General features: G+C 45.7%; 1 protein-coding gene across 5 annotated transcripts in view; it reads right to left on the bottom strand.

The window, feature by feature from the left end:
* The window catches only part of LOC119966118 (zinc finger protein 385D-like), a 1,141,865-nt gene that overhangs the window by 213,959 nt on the left and 908,096 nt on the right, over positions 1 to 19,810 (bottom strand). For all 5 annotated transcript variants that reach the window (XM_038797352.1, XM_038797351.1, XM_038797356.1 and 2 more), the window contains one exon: positions 18,293 to 18,403. In XM_038797352.1, the coding sequence (XP_038653280.1) occupies positions 18,293 to 18,403 (111 nt within the window). The remainder of the gene's footprint in view (positions 1 to 18,292; positions 18,404 to 19,810) is intronic.

Below are 19,810 nucleotides of genomic sequence, written 5' to 3'. Positions count from 1 at the left end.
AACGTACCCTAACAGGTTGATTGCCATGTTGCAAAATATGTGTTTTGCCATCTATGCCCATGATCTTCCCTGGGGCTTTCCATTCATTAAAATTGTCTCTCTTATAGTGTACTATGTTTCCTTGCTGAAAAATGATATTTGATGGCCATACATTATGTCTTAAAGCTCTGTGAATTCTTTCAGAGACTTCTGCTTCAAAAAAAGTTTTTATACTGCTAAGCAATGCATTTAAATGCTCAGCAAAGGCAGAGTGAATTGTAATCCCTCCCCAAGCTGGAGGCTGGTCATTTAAAATGGACGGAATTTTAGGATTTCTACCAAACACTAACTGATAGGTACTATAGCCCCCAACCATCTGCAATGAATTCTTTGCATGTACCACCCATGCTAAAGCTGAACTTAGCTTGCGGTTTGGTCTATCTGCCAAATTTTGCGGAGCATGTAATCTATTACCGCATGGTTTATTTCACACACACCATTACTAAATGGGCTTTCCGCAGCCGTATTCATAACTGCGATATTCATATTTTCACATATATCCCGAAACTCATCATTAGAAAATTCTCCCCCATTGTCCTTAATGCATTTTGCCGGTGGGCCCATTCCTGTCCCTATCCATTTTTCCACGATTTGATGCAGAATTATTCTTTTTTCTTTACTTCATACAATCGTTAATTGACTATATCTGGTTGCTAAATCTACAAAATGCAAAATAAATATATTATTGGCTTTATCCCAGATCTTAAGGTCCATGGCCACAATGTTGTTAAAATCTCTGGCCAAAGGTACGGTTACTATCTGTTGTGCTGGTGTCCTTCTGTACTTCCTAAAAACTTCACAGCGATCACTAACATGTTCTATCAGTTTAGTATAGTCTTCATTCCTTATCCCTGCATTCTTTAATACATTTTTCAGCCTCTGAGGAGATGGATACGCGAATTGCCTATGCAGTTTTAATACAACAAGCTTTTTGTCAGCTAAAGTCCCATTTTCAAAACATCCTTAACAACTGTACTTCAAATATTATTTGTCAGTAATGGAATACAATAGTGTCTCGACTGTGTAAATTGTAAGTCCACCGTCTTTCCAAAAACTGTTGCCTTATCCTGTTCCATATCCAGTTTCATTTGTGCTTTCTTCATCAACGGTCTGCTCAGAAGCAAAGGTATCTCACTTGATACAACATCCGTGCTAATGAAATGATTCACTCCGGAAATATTGCAAGGGATCACTCTTTTCAGCGACTTCAGAGTATTATCATCTCCAAACCTGAAACGTGTGGAACTTTCAAATCCCATAACCTTGAACTTTCAAATTCCTTAACCTTGTTACAATTTTCAGCATTCAAGGAGTCCAGGTAACATTTTAACCAGTCAATTCCACACACAGTAGATGTGCAGTCACTGTCCAATACAGCACAATTGAAGGATTCTGCAACCAACGCCCTCATTACTGACGTAAAACTACTTGTTAATAGGACAACGCCTTATTTCTGGTCACTATCTTTTTCTTCTTCTGACTCTTCCATGTCATGTGTCATTTCAAACACTCTATTGTAACGTGTTGGACAGTTGAAAGCATAATGGTATTGAGAGTCACATCAATTTATCATACCCTGGGCATTTCTGAGGTTCATCTTCCTATTGTAGATTCTAACTGGGTTTCTGTCTTCATAATGTCCGGGTCCCGATCTCCTTCTATAGTCTTGGAACCTGTTTGTAGCCGTGCGATTTAGCCATCTGTTAGTAGTGTATCTTCCATATTCTGCTTTATTGCAAACTGCTCACTCTAGCACAGTCAAGTAATTTAAAGGCCAACACAGACTGTGGAAATTCCAGGTTGTGTTTCTGCAGCCTTTTATACAGTCTGCCAAATTCCATTATATAGTCTTCAATGGAGAAATCCTCTATTTTCTGGAACCTATCAAAATCTGATCATACGCACTTAACAAGTCATCCTTTTTATAAATCTTATCCATATAACATAATAGAGTCTCCAGACCTTCTTCTGAGTCTAACTCTTCCAATTCCAGCTCCGGAATTTACTGTCATAAGGTAGAGAAAGAGCCAAAGCCATACCTTGTTTTCTCTTTCCCAAGGCAGTTACCTTAGTTCACATAACTACTGCACTTCTCCATTGGTCGTACGAACCCCTTTCAGAAAATAAGGGGGGGGGGGGGTAGTCATATCCGGCCATCTTTATCCTAGATTCAGCCAAAAGTCTTTTTTTTTCTTCTCACTCACTCCTTGGTTTGGTCTGGAAAAGTTGTATCTTTCGACCCTTCACATTTGCACAGCAAACATCCTCTGCTACCATTTTTTAGACGTTTAGCTGCTGTTGTATAAAGAGTCAAAGGTACTGCTCCTTTTTACGAACACCTTTATTTCACTTTAACAGGCTTTGTACAAAACTCTATCTTCACATCACCTGACACAAAGGCCACCTGAATCCCCTTTACATATCAGTGTCAATTATTGGATACTTAACTAATTGGAATGTCTCATAACCAATTCCTTTAACAAGGGTCAGGGGAAGTCTCCCTCAAAGGCAAGGAATGAGGACGTGAGCCAGGTAACGTGAGTGGTGGCCACAGTGCCAAGCACAGTGATGGGTTGTCAGCTGCCAGGATCCTGAGTTCAAGGGGTTGTGGGGATGGTCATGGCATGAATGGCCTTATTGACTGTCGTCCTCTCTCCTTCGCCACATCCTACCAGATGAAAGATGAATTTTGGGACCGATCAAGCTGAGAGGGCTGTAGTCCTGATGGTCTCAGCTGAGGCGAGCAGATACCGCACACTGCAACAAGGCGAACTCAGGTGGAGCTCGCACCACAGCGACAGGGGGCCGATGCTCAGGTTCAACACCCGGTCGCTCATCAGGCTCAGGAGGAGGCCAGAAGGCACATTGCCTAAGACCTAGAGTGTACAGGACTTAGTGGCCTTTCGATGAACTGACAGACAGCATGGGTTGCAGAAGACTGCACCTCATCAGGGAGGCAGTGGGGCACCTGTGCCACATCATCTTGGACCCAGCTACCTGTGAAGGAGGAGGACACCTGCTCCCAGTGGCCGTGAAGGTCACAACTGCCCTCAACTTCTATGCAACTGGGCCATTCCAGGGCTTGAGTGGGCACTTGTGTGGCATCTTGCAATAGTCAGCCCACTGATGCATCTGGGAGGTCATGGATGCTCTGTATGCCCAGGCATCTGATTACTTCAACTTCAACATGGACCAGGCCCAACAAGATGTCTGGGCTGCAGGATTCACTGCCATCGCCAAGATGCCCCAGGTCCAGGGGGCTATTGAACACACATAATGTTGCCCTGTGAGCACCATGGCCTCAGGGAGTGCTCTTTATTAACAGGAAGGGGTTCCACTCCCTGAATGTCCAAACCGTGTGCGACCACCATGTGCACACGCTATCCTGAAAGCATGCATGACAGTTACATTTTGGGGTACTTGGAAACCCCTGGGATCTGCGAGGACCACCTCAGGATGAAGGGTTGGCTCGTGGGGGACAAGGGATACCCGCTGAAGTCATGGCTGATGAGGAGGCTCCAGACCGAGGAAGAATCCTATTAGAATGAGGACATGCTGCCACCCATGCTGTCGCTGAGCTACTAAAAATGACTTTCTGCTGCCTGGAGCACTCTGGCGGCGCTCTACAGTACAGCTCCCAGCAGGGATGGTGGTCTGCTGTGCCCTCCACATCCTGGCACATCAGTGGAGCGACAATCTGCACACGTAGGAGGAGGAACATGCAACTGCATCTGAGGAAGAAAACCTCAGGCATGGTAGCACAGTGGTTAGCACTATTGTTTTACAGCTCCAGCATCCCAGGTTCGATTCCCTGCTTGGGTCACTGTCTGTGCGGAGTCTGCTTGTTCTCCCAGTGTCTGTGTGGGTTTCCTCCGGGTGCTCAAGTTTCCTCCCACAAGTCCCAAAAGATGTGCAAGTTAGGTCAATTGGACATTCTGATTTCTCCCTCTGTGTACCCGAACAGGCGCCGGAGTGTGGCAATGAGGGGCTTCATTGCAGTGTTAATGTAAGCCTACTTGTGACAGTAAAAATTATTATTATTATTATAAACCAGGAGGGAGTGGAGGACGAGACCGGGGAGAATCTAGAGGATGGAAGACAGGCAGCAGCAAGGGCCTAACATGCCAGGAGGCCCTCGTAGCATCTAGATTCACGTGACAGGAGGCTCTGTATTCGTCAGCTCAATACCCCCGACCTCTGCCTCACATCACAGTGCCGCTCCCCGATCAGCTAGTTCCCTGTTCTCTGATTTCACAGTTCCTCTCTCGCCTCCTGTGTTGGCACTGTCAGCGGCTCACTGTTCAAGTCAAGAGGTTGATGACCACTTGCTGTGAGGAAAGCTGTGCTGTTACTTAGTTTCTGGTTAAGTCTGACTTCTGTCTTTTTGCTAACAGACTCCCGCCTCATGCCTGAGTGTGTCGGGGGCACTTTAATTTGGACCACAGTTGGGGGGGGCGGGGGGGGGGGGGGTGGTGTAGGGGGCGAGGTTCACTTGTGCATCCAGTGAGTGATGGGGATTACTTTCCAGAATGTCCGTCACTGGGGGTTTCATGGGCTCTCCCTGGTACTTCAGCACTACTGAAGGACTTCATGCCCCAGGCTTTCTGCAGCGTTGACACCCTTGCAGTGTTGAGCTGGGAACCATGCATTGTCTGCAGCATCTCCGGCGCCAGATGCCTTTGGGACTTTTCCAGTCAGTCCTGCAGTTACAGGAATGTCAATGATACACCTTCCTGAGTCTCACAGCTCTGGCTTATCATCTCTAGCATTTCAGGGAGAACCTTGTGCAGAGACATGGTATCTGCTATCGGGCCAGTTCAGTCCTGGGATCCAGCAGACCACCTGACGTGCATCAGCAACTATGTGGTACTTGCCAAATAGTGCCCCAGAAGCCTGCCTGCGAATGTCACCCATTGAGGTGAGTGTCTCTGCGATGGTGGAAGGTGCGGGTGATAGCTGTGACGCATTGTCAGTGTTCTCGGAGCCCTCCCCTAAGGTGGTCTCTTGGGTGGCGGGGTGGGATAGCAGAGACTCCAGATGGCCCGGATTCATTAGATGGTGATCTTGCAAGACAAGGGACTTGGGTTCAGTGAAAGGGGATGACAAGGGTCTGGGACATCAGCAACTCACTTCAGACTCTGGATGAAGATACAGTGGCTCCTCACTTCTCCAGTGCAGAGCAACCTGGCTTTCGGTCACTGCTCACTCTTTGACCACACCCACAAAATCCAGGATTCTTTCCTCAGGGGGGCTGAAGGTACACAACTTGGTGACCTTCCCCCTCGCTTATTATGGGCTACCTCTCCTGCGGGGACAAAAAAATACTCCATTCATGAGCAAGCAGCTCCAAGCAGATGACGTGTGGGTACCATGCCTAGACAGAATGGGGTTGTGATGATGAATCCAAAGCATTCTGAGGAACAATCTGTGAGGTCAGTTGTTGGGAGAGTGAGAGGTGGCAGTCATTGGATTAGGTGGGGAAGGGGAAATCCAGGCATGGCAGGTGGGACTGATGCTAGGATGAGAGAGGTGGTAACTTGTTCTTGCAGCTCGTTGGACGTTGGTCATCCTTGTCATGCTGCTGGCACTAACCGCAATTGCCTCTGCTTCACAGGCAGCATTAGTCACATTGCTTCGGGGTCTCCTACCCCCTCAGGGGTACAGGCTACCCCACCACTCCTCCATGGCATCAGAAGCCTGGCCAAGTCATGCATTCAAAACAGTGGAGCAGACCTCTGAGCTGCCATCATCCTGGCGTGACTGGGTGTGAGCGCTGAGGGAGTGACGCTATCAGGACTAAAGATCTACTGAACAATCACGTTGACTGGTAAATCTCTTATTGGAGACTTACCCCCAAGATAAGGGTGGAAGGCGCATTTCCAGTGAGTCCACAGAGCATTCATTGGGACAGATGCCAGGGGCAGGGGTCCATTCCCTGCCTACTTCAGCTTCTATTTCATATGTTCTTGAATGGCGGTGGGAAAAGAGGAGTGGGTGGGATTAACCTCATAGCTCTTTCAAAGACCAACAAAGGCATAATGGGTTTAATAGCCTCCTTCTATGCTGTTACATTCTATAATACCATCAGCAGGCACTCTACATTGTTTGAGTTCCTAAAAAAAAAGTTCCACAAATGTTTCCACTGCATGCCAGAAGTATGTTAGCTAATATTTCAGCACATCTAACCCAAATAATTGATCCTTGATCATTGCAATTCTAAACATTCCTATGTTTCCATCACCTCAAAATATTATGGGCTGGAATCTCCATTCCTGAAGCACCGGGGCAGGATTCGTGGACTTTCACGACAGCACAACTAGCACCGAATCTGAATCGATTCAGCGACTTTGGAGGGGCTAGCACCGGCGCCACATGGAACACAATCAATTCCAGTGAAAAACGGGGCGGGATTCACCGGGTCCATGATTGACACTTGTGAGGTTCACAGCTGCAGCAGCATATACACATTACAATACCCACACACACTCAACAAGGTGGCCCTGGTTGTGCTGGAGCGCGTCCATACCATTGATGGGTCACCTATATGACCCCATGGTCCTACATTCACAGTGGGCAGTGGCTGTCTTGCCAGTTGCGGCAATGGTGTTCCATGCCTGTCCATCCCGACCTTACAGCCCACCTCTTGGGCACCGCCGCTACTCTCCCCCGGCTCTGGCAGAAGCTCCCTGGCTAGTGGCACAACTGCCAGCGATCTATGGCGATGTTGGACACTTTCTGCAATCCCCCTCTCTCCCTCATCAGCCACGAGTCCTGTTTCATGATTTTTAAAAGCACAAGTGAACCGCGGCATTGGGAACTTGGCCCATCGGAGGCAGTGCATCGTGGAGGCCTCGGGAATACCGGGTCGGGCCCGCTAATGACATGCAAATTGTGTTTGTTGTGTATGCGTTCCAGACCGCATTGATGCCGCTGTCGAGGTGACGGAGAATTGCGATTTGGCGTCAAATCGGCGCCCACCATCATTTTGCATCTGAACCTATTCTCTGTCCAATCGCGTTTCACGATTTCTGCGTCAGCCAACGGAGAATCCCACCACATGCTCCTTAAAGCATTTGAACAAGTGGAACCAGGACTAATAAGGGACAAATACAAAGTTCTTCTCCACATAATGAAGGAGATGAATCTCCAGGAAGGGTCGTAAGGATATCTCACTTGAATCTCTCTCTGATTTTAAAAATAGTTGGATACCATGATGGGGAACTGTTGGGTCTTCTACATGCAATATGTTAAGAACAGTGGAATGACCTGGTTCATTTATATCTATCTCGTGATCTTTTGAGGTCTACCTATACTTATCCTGAAAACACTTAACCCCATTCCAAACAAGATATTTAACCAACCCTTTCTTAATTAAAGCAGCATCATATCATGTACTTATCTTCATCAAACCAAGGGGGCTGGAATCTCCACAGCCTGACACCGAAATCACAGACGGCGCCAGGGCGGAAATCTAGTTTGACGCCGTAATCGGGCCCGGCGCCGGTCCAGCGATTCTCCGGGTACCAAAAGTCGGTGTCACCGTGGAGTATGCCACGCCGCCGGGGGGCCATTGCCAGAGGCCTGCTCAGCAATCCTACATGCCAGACCAGCCGAGTTGTCGACGCCGTGGAACTAACCAGCTATTGCCGGTCCGGAGGTTCGTGTGGTGGCTGAAGACCCAGTCCACGGCTGCCATGGTCAGGGGTGGGCGGATTGGAGACTGGGGGGGGGGGCCTTATAGGTGGCTGGGGTTTTAATGTTAGGTGGTTGAGGCTCAGGAGTGCGGCCGATCGAGGGTTTCTTTCTTCGGTCTGGCTCCGCGGTGTGAGTCCGCCATGGAGCACGGCGCAGCCGGTGGTGGCCGCCACCGCGCGGCCTCTGATCGGGAAGTGAGGGGGCCTGTATCTCCAGCAGAAGCTGCAATATTCACTCCGGGTCCCTGCTAGCCCCTGCAGGGCTATGAATTCGTTTAACTTTTTTTCAGGAATTTCAGGAGTAAAACACCACCATTTTTATGCCGGTGTGGGAACATTGTGCGGGATTCGCTCAGCCTACGCCGGGCCGGGGAATCGCCGGTCCGGGCGCCGGTCCGCCAATTTTCGGTAGAGCGGAAAATCGGCGCCATTGGCGCCGGCACGGCACTGGAGTAGCCCCCCGGGCACCCAGGATGGGCCAAGCAGACGCACAAAAAATCAGAGTCCCACCGATGCCATCCACGTGCGGTCTTACCCGGCGGGACTTCAGCACGCATGCATCCGGGGGCGGCCTGGTGGGGGGGAGGGGTGGCCTGACCCCAGGGGTTGCGGGGGGGGGAGCTCCACTGTGGCCTGGCTTGCGATTGGGGCCTACCGATTGGCGGGCTGACCTCTCGGGCTGGGGGGCCTCTTTTGCTCCGCGACGCCCCTTGTAGCCCAACGCCATGTTACGTCGGGGCCGGCGTGGAGAAGGGAGCCACTGCGCATGCGGGCATTGGCGCTGGTCGCAGTGCACATGCACAGACCCGCGGCGCCCATTTGACGCCAGCACCAGCAGCTGGAGTGGCATGGGTTGTTCCAGTGCCATGCTGGCCCCCTGTAAGGGTCAGAATCGCTGCTCCTGAGCAGCAACGGCGTTTACGACGGCGTCAACACTTAGCCTCAGGATTAGAGTATCCCGCCCATAGTCTCAATATGGGAGAATCTATACGTTCTTCAGAACGTCTGGGAATGACGTGTGCAGTGCTGTTATAACCCAATATAGAATGATATGTCAGAGTAAATTAAACAGATGGCTTAAGGTTCTTTTCATAATTCTAACCTATCCCATCAAATGAGATTATCAAATGAGTACAAAATAAGAAATACTCAACAAGGGTGTTTCCTCCACAAACGTTTATCCATTTTCAATGCAATTTGATCTTTGAATCTTCAAAAGGAAGCAGGAAATCACATATTAAAAGGTGAAAAGCGAATAAAGTTCTGATTGATTTTGATACATCCCTCAAAAGTAATCAAAGCAATCTTGGATATCAAAGTGGTGAATTTCTGCTGGGCCTCTCCCACTCAACTGTCATACCTTCACCCTCAGAAACCCTGCAAAAATGTCATTAGTGCAATCAGCCAGCAATCGGGCAAATCAAACCACACAAAATTCAAAGTCTTGGGGCGTGATTCTTTCAAAAGGTTTCTAGTTGGGATTCTCCATCCCGCCAGACCTGTTCTCTGGCCCGATATGCCGCCGCCAACAGCGGGAAACCCACGGACGTGAGTGCGCTGCCCATGGAGAATCCCGCCCTTCTAAGTTCATTTGGGGCAGGTTTTTGAGGGAGTTTCAGTTCCTCACTGCTAATGCATGACACTTTAGTCACTTTTTTGGGCCCTGGGGAGTTTCTCACTAGTTTCGTCAACGTAGTATTTTTTTTAGCACTGGGAAACTGCCCTTCGAGATAGGGCCGCCATTTTGAAAGGGTGCCCCGATCGTGGGTCCCCCACAACCCCCACCCACGGGCATTGTCCCACACCCTCCCAAGTTAGGGCACTATGGGGTCCCTGGGGTTCCCCCTCTTGAGGCCGCCCCTTGACACTTACAGGCCCCCCCTCCTAGAAACCTCACCCGCCACCCCCCAAACTTCCCAGTACTTACCTGTCCTGCACACCCGACCCTTCAAACCTACCCTCCACCCTCATTTCATGGACATAGAGTCCCTCGGGCCCTGACCCTTGGCAGTGCCACCCTGGCAGTGAATCTTCCAGCTTGGCAGTGCCACCTGGGCATCTTGGCAATGCCAGGGTGGCAGTGCCATGTTCCAGCTGGGTAATGTCAGGGTGCCCGCATTCCAGGCGGAGGGTCAGAGAGCTACCCTGCACCGACCCTGACCACCTAGGGTTTTCGATGGCCCAGGAGACCCTCTGGGTGCTAACAGTCATTTGAATATCCAATTATCTACCATGCCCCAGCAACTGTTGAAAGGAAGATTCACCATTCATTACTTTGTGCGGCATATCAACATTTTCGTAAGTTTCGAATTCATTGAGAGTGTAGACTTGCCTATGAAAACAAACTAATATAAAGAATCTCGAGTAGTAGAGGAAAAAAAGACCCGAAAAGCACAGACCGTCTGTGATCCTGCAAGCATAGAAATCAACTTGTTCCATATAGAAATTTACCTATGGCTATCATTACAATACAAAAGCTTACCCGATAGGAAAGTTAATGGAAGGAAAAATGCTTTCCATAATGTTCCCTTTTCACAATGTTAATTATACATGTAAAGAAAATCTCCTTGGATCCACAACTTGGGCACAATAACGATTAGAAAAATCCCGTTAGCCAGATGCACATATGTGAAAACAAACATCCAATTTTTATCCTTCAGGAAAATCTTCCCTATTGTTACATATGATCAGAACTAATAAGCCACTCAACAAGCTGCTGAGACTCCGCATGATTGTTCTTCCAGCCAGAAGGCAGCAAGACCAATTTCTGTTATAAATCAGGTCAATAATTGATCTAATCGCATCAGTGATAATGTGTTAATTAGGAGTACCTCTATGGACCAGCTCCAAGTTCCAGTTCCACAGTTCCAGGTGTATCTTTGGATAAGTGTGAGGAGCAGATTAGTGATTAGAGAGGAAAATGGCAGACAGTCAAATTAATGGATTTTAAAAATTCTTTGATGGGATGTGGGCATCGCTGGCAAAGCCAGCATTTGTTGCCTTTCGCTAATTGCCGTAGAACAAAGTGGCTTGCGAGGCTATTTCAGTGGGCAGTCAAAAGTTAACCACCTTGCCATGAGTCACATGTAAGGCAGGCCAGGTGAGGGAGAGCAGATTTCATTCCCTAAATGACATTTGTAAACCAGGCAGGTTTTTATGACAATTGATGATAGTTTCATGGTCACCATTACTGGGAATAGCTTCCAATTCTGGATTTATTTTATATTATTAATTAAATTTAAATTCCAGCAGAGACCATGGTGGAATTTGAGCCCTTGTCTCCCAAAGCTTTATCCTGGGTCTCTGGATTACTACTAGTCCAATGACATTACCGCAAAGCCACCTTCGCCCCTGGCAATCACAGAAGTTCTTGGAGTCTTTGAAGGGAGCTTAATTCTTTGCAGACATTACCAGGGCTGAACGTAAAGCGGGTTCAAATGTGGCAGGAAAAAATGAAGGGAAAGGAACACCCACTGTGCAGATGTGTGTCTGCTGGCAAGTGAGAGAGCAGCCAGGAGCTCTGTTTGATTGCTGCTGTCATGGAGGTGGTATTGCATGAGATAACTGAGAAGTGGAATATCCTCTGTGAGGTCAACTACAACATCGCCACTAGTTGTGGATGCAAGTTCTAATGCTCCAAGTAAAACTCAGCACTGACCAGGGGTATTAAATCACATTTTAGATTGTAAGTAATGTGGTCTTTTACATATAGAACATCTTCAAATACAGGAAACAGAAGGGTCTCAGCAGGCATGCTTTAACTACCAAGGGAACTTAACATTATACAGGGACTGCAGTGGGGAGTTTATCACTTGTGTATTATTCTGTAAGATGTGCTCTTTCGATAAGTCTATCTGGTAACATAGATACATCTATCATCGTCCAGTTGCCTCTTCCACGCACGATACAATGCATACTGATTCACCAAGGCGTCCCAGCTGATTTACTGCTACATAATCGCTGAAATGAAAGTGCTGCATTTCAGGATTGTAGTCTCCAGCAGTGTGATAATGATAGGAAGGAAACATTTAGCCATTTATCTTGTATTTGATGGAGCTCTCCATTGACTATACTACATTCTTAACCTCTGTCTGAATAAGTGTTCTGAAAGCATAAATACTCATTCTTGGAAATTTTATTTGGTCAGGAGTTGAATTATCTTCTGCCACTGAGGTGCTGCTACCAGCTATTGGGAATAATGTCTGGACATGGATGAGTGCCAATGTGGGTTGAGAGAAAATATTGCAGATCCCAGACCCATTTTCCTTTGCCACTCATCCAATTAGCACCTCAAAAAGAAGAACAATGGAAGGTATAACCATGCTGATAGCCTGTGGATTGTTCTAGGATTGTATACTCTACCTCCCACATCCCCCTGCAACCCTGATGCCCTCCAGCACTGACACTGCCAAAGTTTATGGAGTAAGAGGGAGGATAGCTATCACCATCGGATATACAGGCACAATCTCCATTGAGGTACACCCATTTGCCCATGACTACTGGGAACGCCAGTGTTTTCCTGGCCACATGGCATTTCCCAAGATTTCCCACAATCTCAACCATATTCCTCTCAAATTGTGATTAACAGGACTAATCAGCAACCTTTTATTTAAAACTGCCCCTCTTCAGGGGTCAAAACCATTTGCCTGATATAGAATTTACAGGTTGGATCCACCCTTGTACCGATTAAGTCATATTGGACTTAAAACTTTATTCTGTTTCTCTGTCTTTCCAGCACTTTCAATTTTTTTCCCCAATGATTCCACACTAATTTAAGTTCATATTTTAATATGACATACCTTTACTGGGCATGACAAGAGGCAAAAACCTTCTTGACTTCACCTTCACCAATCTACCTGTCGGGCATCTGCCCATGACAGTATTGGTGGAGTAACCACCACACAAAGTCCTGTCTTCGCTTTGAGGATACCCATATCATGTGTGTGGCACTAATACTGTGCTAATTGGAATAGATTTCAAACAGGTCTCGCAACTCGAGACCTATAGCATCGTGGTTAGCATGATTGCTTCACAGCTCCAGGGTCCAAGGTACAATTCCTGGCTTGGGTCACTGTCTGTGCGGAGTCTGCACATTCTCCCCGTGTCTGTGTGGGTTTCCTCTGGGTGCTCCGGTTTCCTCCCACATTCCAAAGATGTTCAGGGTAGGTGGATTCGACTTGCTAAATTACCCTTAGTGTCTAAAAAGGATAGGTGGGGTTATGGGGATAGGGTTGATGTGTGGGCTTAGGTAAGGTGCCCTTTCCAAGGGCCGGTGCAGACTCGATGGGCTGATTGGCCTCCTTCTGCACTGCAAATCCTATAATTTCGTGATTCAAAACTGATCATCCATAAGGCGCCGCGGGCCATCAGCAGCATCAGAGATGTATTCAACCACAATCTGTATCCTCATGGTCAGGCATATCCTCCACTCTACCATTACTATCAAACCAGGAGATCAATGGAGTGTGCAAGAGGAAATGCCAGGAGTAGTTCAAGAGGTGAGAGTGGCTGCCAGAGTGTGCACCAAGGAGCCCTAGCAATACTGAAGTCAATTGGAATCAGGGGGAAGACTCTCCACTGGTTGTAGACATACCTAGTGCGAAGGAAGATTGATGTGGTTGTTGGAGGTCAATCGTCTCAATCCCAGGGCATGGCTGCAGAAGTTGCTCGTGTCCTATGCCCAATCATCTTGATCTGCTGCATTAATGACCTTCCTTTCATCATAAGGTTAAAAGTGTGGATGTTCGCGATGATTGCATAATGTCAACACCATTCGTGACTCTTCAGGTATTTAAGCAATCTGTGTTCATATGCAGCAAGACCCGGAAAACATCCAGGCCTGTGCAGATAAGTGGCAGTTTCATTTGTGCCACACAAGTTAGAGGCAATGACCAACTCCAACAAGAGAGAATCTTACTATCTCCTCCTAAAATTCAATGGTATTACCAACATCCTGGGGGTTACCATTAACCAGTAACTGAACTGGACTACCACATCACAGAAATATGGTGGCAACACGAGCAGAACGGTGATGATTATTTTGCAGAGAACAACTGACTTTCTGACTCTCCAAGGTCTGTCCACTATCTACAAGGCATGAATCAGGAGTGTGATGGAATACTCTCCACTTTCAACCATAAGTATAGCTTCAATATCATTCAACACCATTAGGACAGAGCGGCTTGCTTGATTTGTATGCCATTAACTACCTTAAACATTAATTCCCTGTACCATCAACAGCCAGTAGCAACAGTGTGTACCATTTACAGGATGCATCGCAGCAACTGACAAAGGATCCTGCAACAATACCTTCCAAAGTGGCAACCTCTACGACCTAGAAGGACAAGAGCAACAGATGCCTACCTTGCAATTTCCTCTCCATGCCACACACAATCCTGAATTTAAACTATATCACTGTTCCTTCACTGTCACTGGGTCAAAATCCTGGAACTCCCTCCCTAGCAGCACTGTGGGTGTACCTGCCATACAAGGACTGCAGCAGTTAAAGAAGGCAGCTCACCACCACCTTCTCAGGGGAAATTAGGGATGGGTAATAAATGTTGGTCTCACCAGCGATACCCAGGTTCCATGAATTCACAAAAACAAATTGCTCCGTGAATCCGCCTCCAATGATATATTTTGTGTGCCCATCCAAACTAAGGAGCAGGAACTCATGGCATAGTTAGTCCACAGCCTTTGAGTGAGAAGATGGAGGTTCTGCGCTTGAGAAAACAATGAGCAAACATAACAAAAACCCAGCTGGATTGTTATCATAGGGGTTCATTCCATCACCCCTAAAACACATGGTGGGAGACCTACAGAACCTCTGAGGAAGTTTGGGCCAATCTTATTGCTGAGAAAGGTTATATTTGTGCAGATGCATTCATTATTTAAATTTGAACTGCCAACTATCCTTGACTTTTTTAACAAGTCTACAACCATTGATATGATTGGCCATACCAACCTACTCAAACCCCTCTCAACATTTATGTAGCTGTGAGGGGCTGTCCTCACCTGGTTCTGCATTTATCTATCTACTCCTAGTCAGACAATCTCCTGCAATCACATCCTACCCCCACAACATTACCTATGGAGACTCCATAGCCTCTCCATTCCAAAGATGCCAACTGTCATCTTTGTGATATTACCAATCTCCACCCCCACTTCACTCATCTGCTGATGAGATCCTCATCCGTGTTCCTGCTACTTCCAGATTTAACTCTTCCAATATTTTCCTGACTGGATTTCCTCCTATCTTTCACCCTTTGCAGACTTGAGTTCATGTAAAACTCTGCTGCCCATATTCCAACTTGCCCATCAACCAATGACTTACATTTGTTCCTGTCCTCAAATGCTTTGATTTTAAAATTCCAACCTTGTGTTGCAATCCCTCCATGCCTTTTGCCATCCCATTACTACAACCTTCGCCAACACTATATCCATCCAAGTGTTCCTTCAATTTATATGCATCCCTCACTTCCTTCATCCAATAATTGGCAACCCAGCCATCAGTCTCTGGAAATTAAACTCCGAAATTCCCTCCCCAAATGTTTATGCCTCCCGACCTCTCTCTTAAGGCACTATTTAGAACCTACTTCACCTGTCCTAATCCATAGTTTCACAAACATGTTTCCCTACTGGGCCCTCATTTTAAGGCTTTGAAACTGTTGTGACCCCTCAAAGAGACTGTGAGAGTGGAATGGTGGGGAAAGGGGGTGGGAGGTGACATCTCTTGAGAGTTGGGACAGAGTTTTTCCACATGTTTTTCAAATATAGCGTTTCAGTTGTTTTTTTGGAGCAATAATCAGGTTTCAAGCATCAGCCATTTAGGGCACACAGACCATTCAAAGAAAAGTAAGGATTTAAAGGGGTTTCACAGTAGTTAACATTCCGTCAGAGATCCATGGCAACTATTGCTGCTGCAAAGCCCCAGAATCTAATCTCGCGACTCCACTGGAGGTCACGGCCACCATGTTGGGAACCCCTGTCCTAATATCTCCTCTTTTAAAAAATTATTTATATAGGGTGTGGGCATCGCTGGCAGGGCCAGTATTTATTGTCCATCCCTAGTTGCCTTCAGAAGGTGGTGGTGAGTTACCTTCTTGAACTGTTGCAGTCCCTGAGGTGTAGTTCTAACCAAAGGTGCTGTTCGGGAAGGAAATATGGATTTTGACCCAGCCACTGTGAGGGAACAACGATATATTTCCAATTCAGGATGGTGAGTGACTTCGAGTGGAACCTCCAGGTAACATGCCGCAGGAGTCCTAGCCTTTGACCTGTTCTGGTAACCGCAGAACGTATATGGCCAGTCCAGTTCAGTTTCTGGTCAATGGTAACTCCCAAGAAGTTGACTTGGTGCAAATTTGTGATCTGGGTGAACTCTCATGAAAGGCCTTGGTCAGTTTTCCCTACACTAAAGGTGCTATATTAACAAGTTGTTATTATCTTGGGCATCCTTGAAGTATCCATGTCAGTGCCCGTGACAAAAGTGCTGTTTTAAAAATGCTAAATGATTATTATGCACCTGCTATGTGGTAGAATGTTTTCTGGTTTATTCAAGTCAGGGTTACTTGAATTGATACTAAACAAAAATCAAGAGATACGAGTTTACGCTGAGATTAGGTCGATTCTGACAGGATGTAAGAAGATGTTACTGAGAAGATTTTTTTTTTAATAACCTCTAGGTTAGGTATGGTAAGTGAATCATTGAGTCATACAGCACAGAATGGGGCCATTCAGCCAATTGTGCCCGTGCGTTTGCCAGTTCCTTGAAGGCACTATCTAATTTGTCCCAACCCCCTGACCTATCTATACAGCAATACAAATTTCCGCTTTTCAGGTGTTTTTTCAAAACTCTTTTGACAGTTACCATTGAATTTTCCACCAGCACCCTTTCAGGCAATGCATTCTGATCATGGAAACTGGCATCTAGAATTTCCCAGACGGGTCTCCTAATACAGCACTTCACTTTTTTCAGGTGCAGATCAGCAAAATCCCCATGGAAAATAGTCCATTGCACTATATCTCCAGGATTCCCACTCATGTTTTACCCGAGTTACTGTGGCAGATTAGGAAATTCTACAGAGAAGTGTGGGGAGGGGACAGTTAGATGGGAGGGTAGTCCACCAACCTCCTGCAGTAACTTAAATAGGAGACCAGTGGAACCTTTGGACAGCAGCAGAGATCTAGTTGTCCTAGTTTCTGCCATAACCTGTGTTAAGTCGAACCTCTCTCTGTCTCTTACAAGGTAAATGACAGGCCTGGACAACCTCCACACCTTCCACAAGTGCAAACTAGATGTTTCTAGCAGACGTTCAGTGCTGTAGATTGCAAGCTTCTTCATATTTTCTGTTTCTCTATGTAACTCTGGCGATCCAATAGGAAGGATGGATATGTGACTGTGTGGTACTGGGGTGTCTGTTGGATCCCTGGTATACTGGGGACGATATATATGTGGGATAATGCATTCCGCTGATCCCTTATTATCGATTTAAAGTGTGGAAGGTAGTGTTATGGATCCTTCCACCTCATCATTCGCTTATTGAGACTTGGGTGTAAGTCAAGATCAAAGGTCAGGTTGTTCCATAATGTAAGCAAAACTGTAAAACAGTTGAAAAACCACCACTGTTTGATTGGTGTGCCAAAGTCTTAAACTCTGGAAGATCACCCAAAGCTTGATTCACAATGTAAATGAGCTACTGTAATAATGTTAAATACAACAAAATGTATTGTGTCATTTACACAGGACGTTATATTGATTTAACTGACACGTGTCTGTTTTAGCTCGTTTTCACTCACAAAGAACAATTTTTTGAGCCAATCTTTTGTTTACATATATCTAGGCATTTGCTCTGGCAAAATAAATTTCTTTCTGCAAGGGCTTGCAAGGTTCTTTTAATACTTTTTTTTAACAACTTCTATCCATGATCTTCAGTGAACCTCAATTTTCCAGCTGAGCCTGGTGCTGGATTAGAAGGCTTTGTTTATACACATTTCACAGATTGAATACACCTATAGTGTAGCTCTGTGAATTGTACAAAGCCGGGCACTGTGGCACCCGCTACTTGCGAATATTTTCTAAAGCCTCCAGGTGCAACATTTTTCGCACTGTTGAGTTTGAACAACAAATTTGAACTGCCGCTCATCCATGACAAAAAGTGATTGATGACTGAGATAAGATGCTGAATGGGTCAAAAGATTCTTCATCTGCAATATAATTGGCATTGACAGCATGCCAACATTTTTTTTCAAGGTCCTAAATCTGAATAAGCCATTCAAGTTTTTTTTAAACATTCCTCTTCTCTTATTATTTTACCACAGATTTTCAATAAATAAATAAACTAACAGTTGAGGTACCAGGGTTGGGATACAAAATAACCAATTGACCACTACAGTAAAGCTAGTTTCTACAACAAAACCAGCCCTAAGAATTCTAGAACACTGAGTCAATATTTCATTGGCAGTGTTTGCCTTTGCCTAATGTTCATCAAGATATTATGTGTCATCTCTGGAGCAATCAACTATGGGCTCCAATGCATCCTTGTCCCTTGTACACTCACATCAGAATTAAATCTTAGTTGGCAGATGTTGCATGAAATTACTTGTTTTCTTCTTGGAGGAAGAGGAACCCCAAACGTGTGATTTATCACTGCTTTCTGAACTGGGTCCATCTGTGAAAAAGGACAAGAAATTCAATTAGATTTCTTTATCTCCTTCAAAGGTCACAGCCTGACTTACTAAATGTTGTGTATTTTTATGGTGTTTTTTTTGCTGCATTTTTCTCCTCTCTAAACCTTTTCCTTTGTCAAGTCGCAAACCTTATTCTGCAGATGGGCCAGTTAGTTGCTTTTAAAGCTTCTGCCAGTAGCATTGAACTGGCTGTTCGAAAAGCAATCTGAGTTGGCTATTCTTCATACCCTCCCTCTAGGTCTCCTTTCTCCCACTACAAACTAAGGTGAGTTTTCTGTTTAAAGAACTGTGGGCTTAGATCTGTGTATTAATATTCTTGCACAGTTGGTCGGTACTCCATAGTCTAGTTAATGCTGTGCCTAATATTCTTGGCTCCAAGAAGTCTTTTAAATCCAGCAAGGATCTATGTACTGTGTGTAATTGTAACATAATTGCCTTTTATTGTGGTCAACATAGGACTCCTCTGGCAGATCAGTTCTTTTTTACGTGATGATGTTACATTTCGGATTTGGCCGGTTGGGATTGTGCTCCACAGACAGAGCTTCACTGACGCAATGGTAGCAGTTTGGTTAATTTTGGGGTAAAGGCCCCATTGCAAATGTCCAAAGAGAAATTACAGCGATTCACAGACAGGTTGTATAGTGACTATAAATGAACATTAGATCACAGATATCAACCTACATTTGGCCAAGTTGTTGGTGAGGGTTTTATACTTGTGTTTTTTTGAAGGTATGTGGTGGTCAAGATAATTAATGTAAATGTAGACAGACTAGTAAAATAGCAATTATGATGCACAATTTCAGCCTTTCAAGGAATCTAAAATATTTATCTGGTACAGAAGTCACCAACGTTCTTTGCGGCCCATTCAGTTCCTTATCATGGAGCTTGCAGGCTGCAGAGAAAAAGATTTCTATCAACACCACCATCAGTGTGGCTTGGTTTGGATATCTCTGTGTGTCTTTCTCTACTCCAACATCCTTTCGATACTTCAATTCTTTTCTCCACTTTCTCGTACCAATTTATGCCTCTCTTCTCATCTGCCGACATCCAAATTCACATTCAGACTATTCCCCCTGCCAGTTCTAAATTGGCCTGTGTTTCAATTTCAGTTTCATGGTGTGCCACAAATTCTGCAAAAGGTATTAAATAGGTGAAGGACAAAAACAGAGAGTCTCAACATAACCAACCAATGCAGAGCAGTATTCAAGAAAACAGTTGAAATGCTGAACTAAGTCACCAATGAATAGAATATAAGCAAGAAAAAGGCATGCTTAAACTGCACTGCATTCCAGTTTGATTAAATCAGACCAGTCCAAGTCACCAAGACACAGGAAAGACGTTCACGTGTTGGAGGCAGTAGAGGGAAGAACCAAAGGACTGATACTTGT

This window comes from Scyliorhinus canicula, chromosome 5 (genome assembly GCF_902713615.1).
Source record: "Scyliorhinus canicula chromosome 5, sScyCan1.1, whole genome shotgun sequence".
NCBI classification, from domain to species: Eukaryota; Metazoa; Chordata; class Chondrichthyes; order Carcharhiniformes; family Scyliorhinidae; genus Scyliorhinus; species Scyliorhinus canicula.
This window is presented reverse-complemented; position numbering and strand designations above follow the sequence as displayed.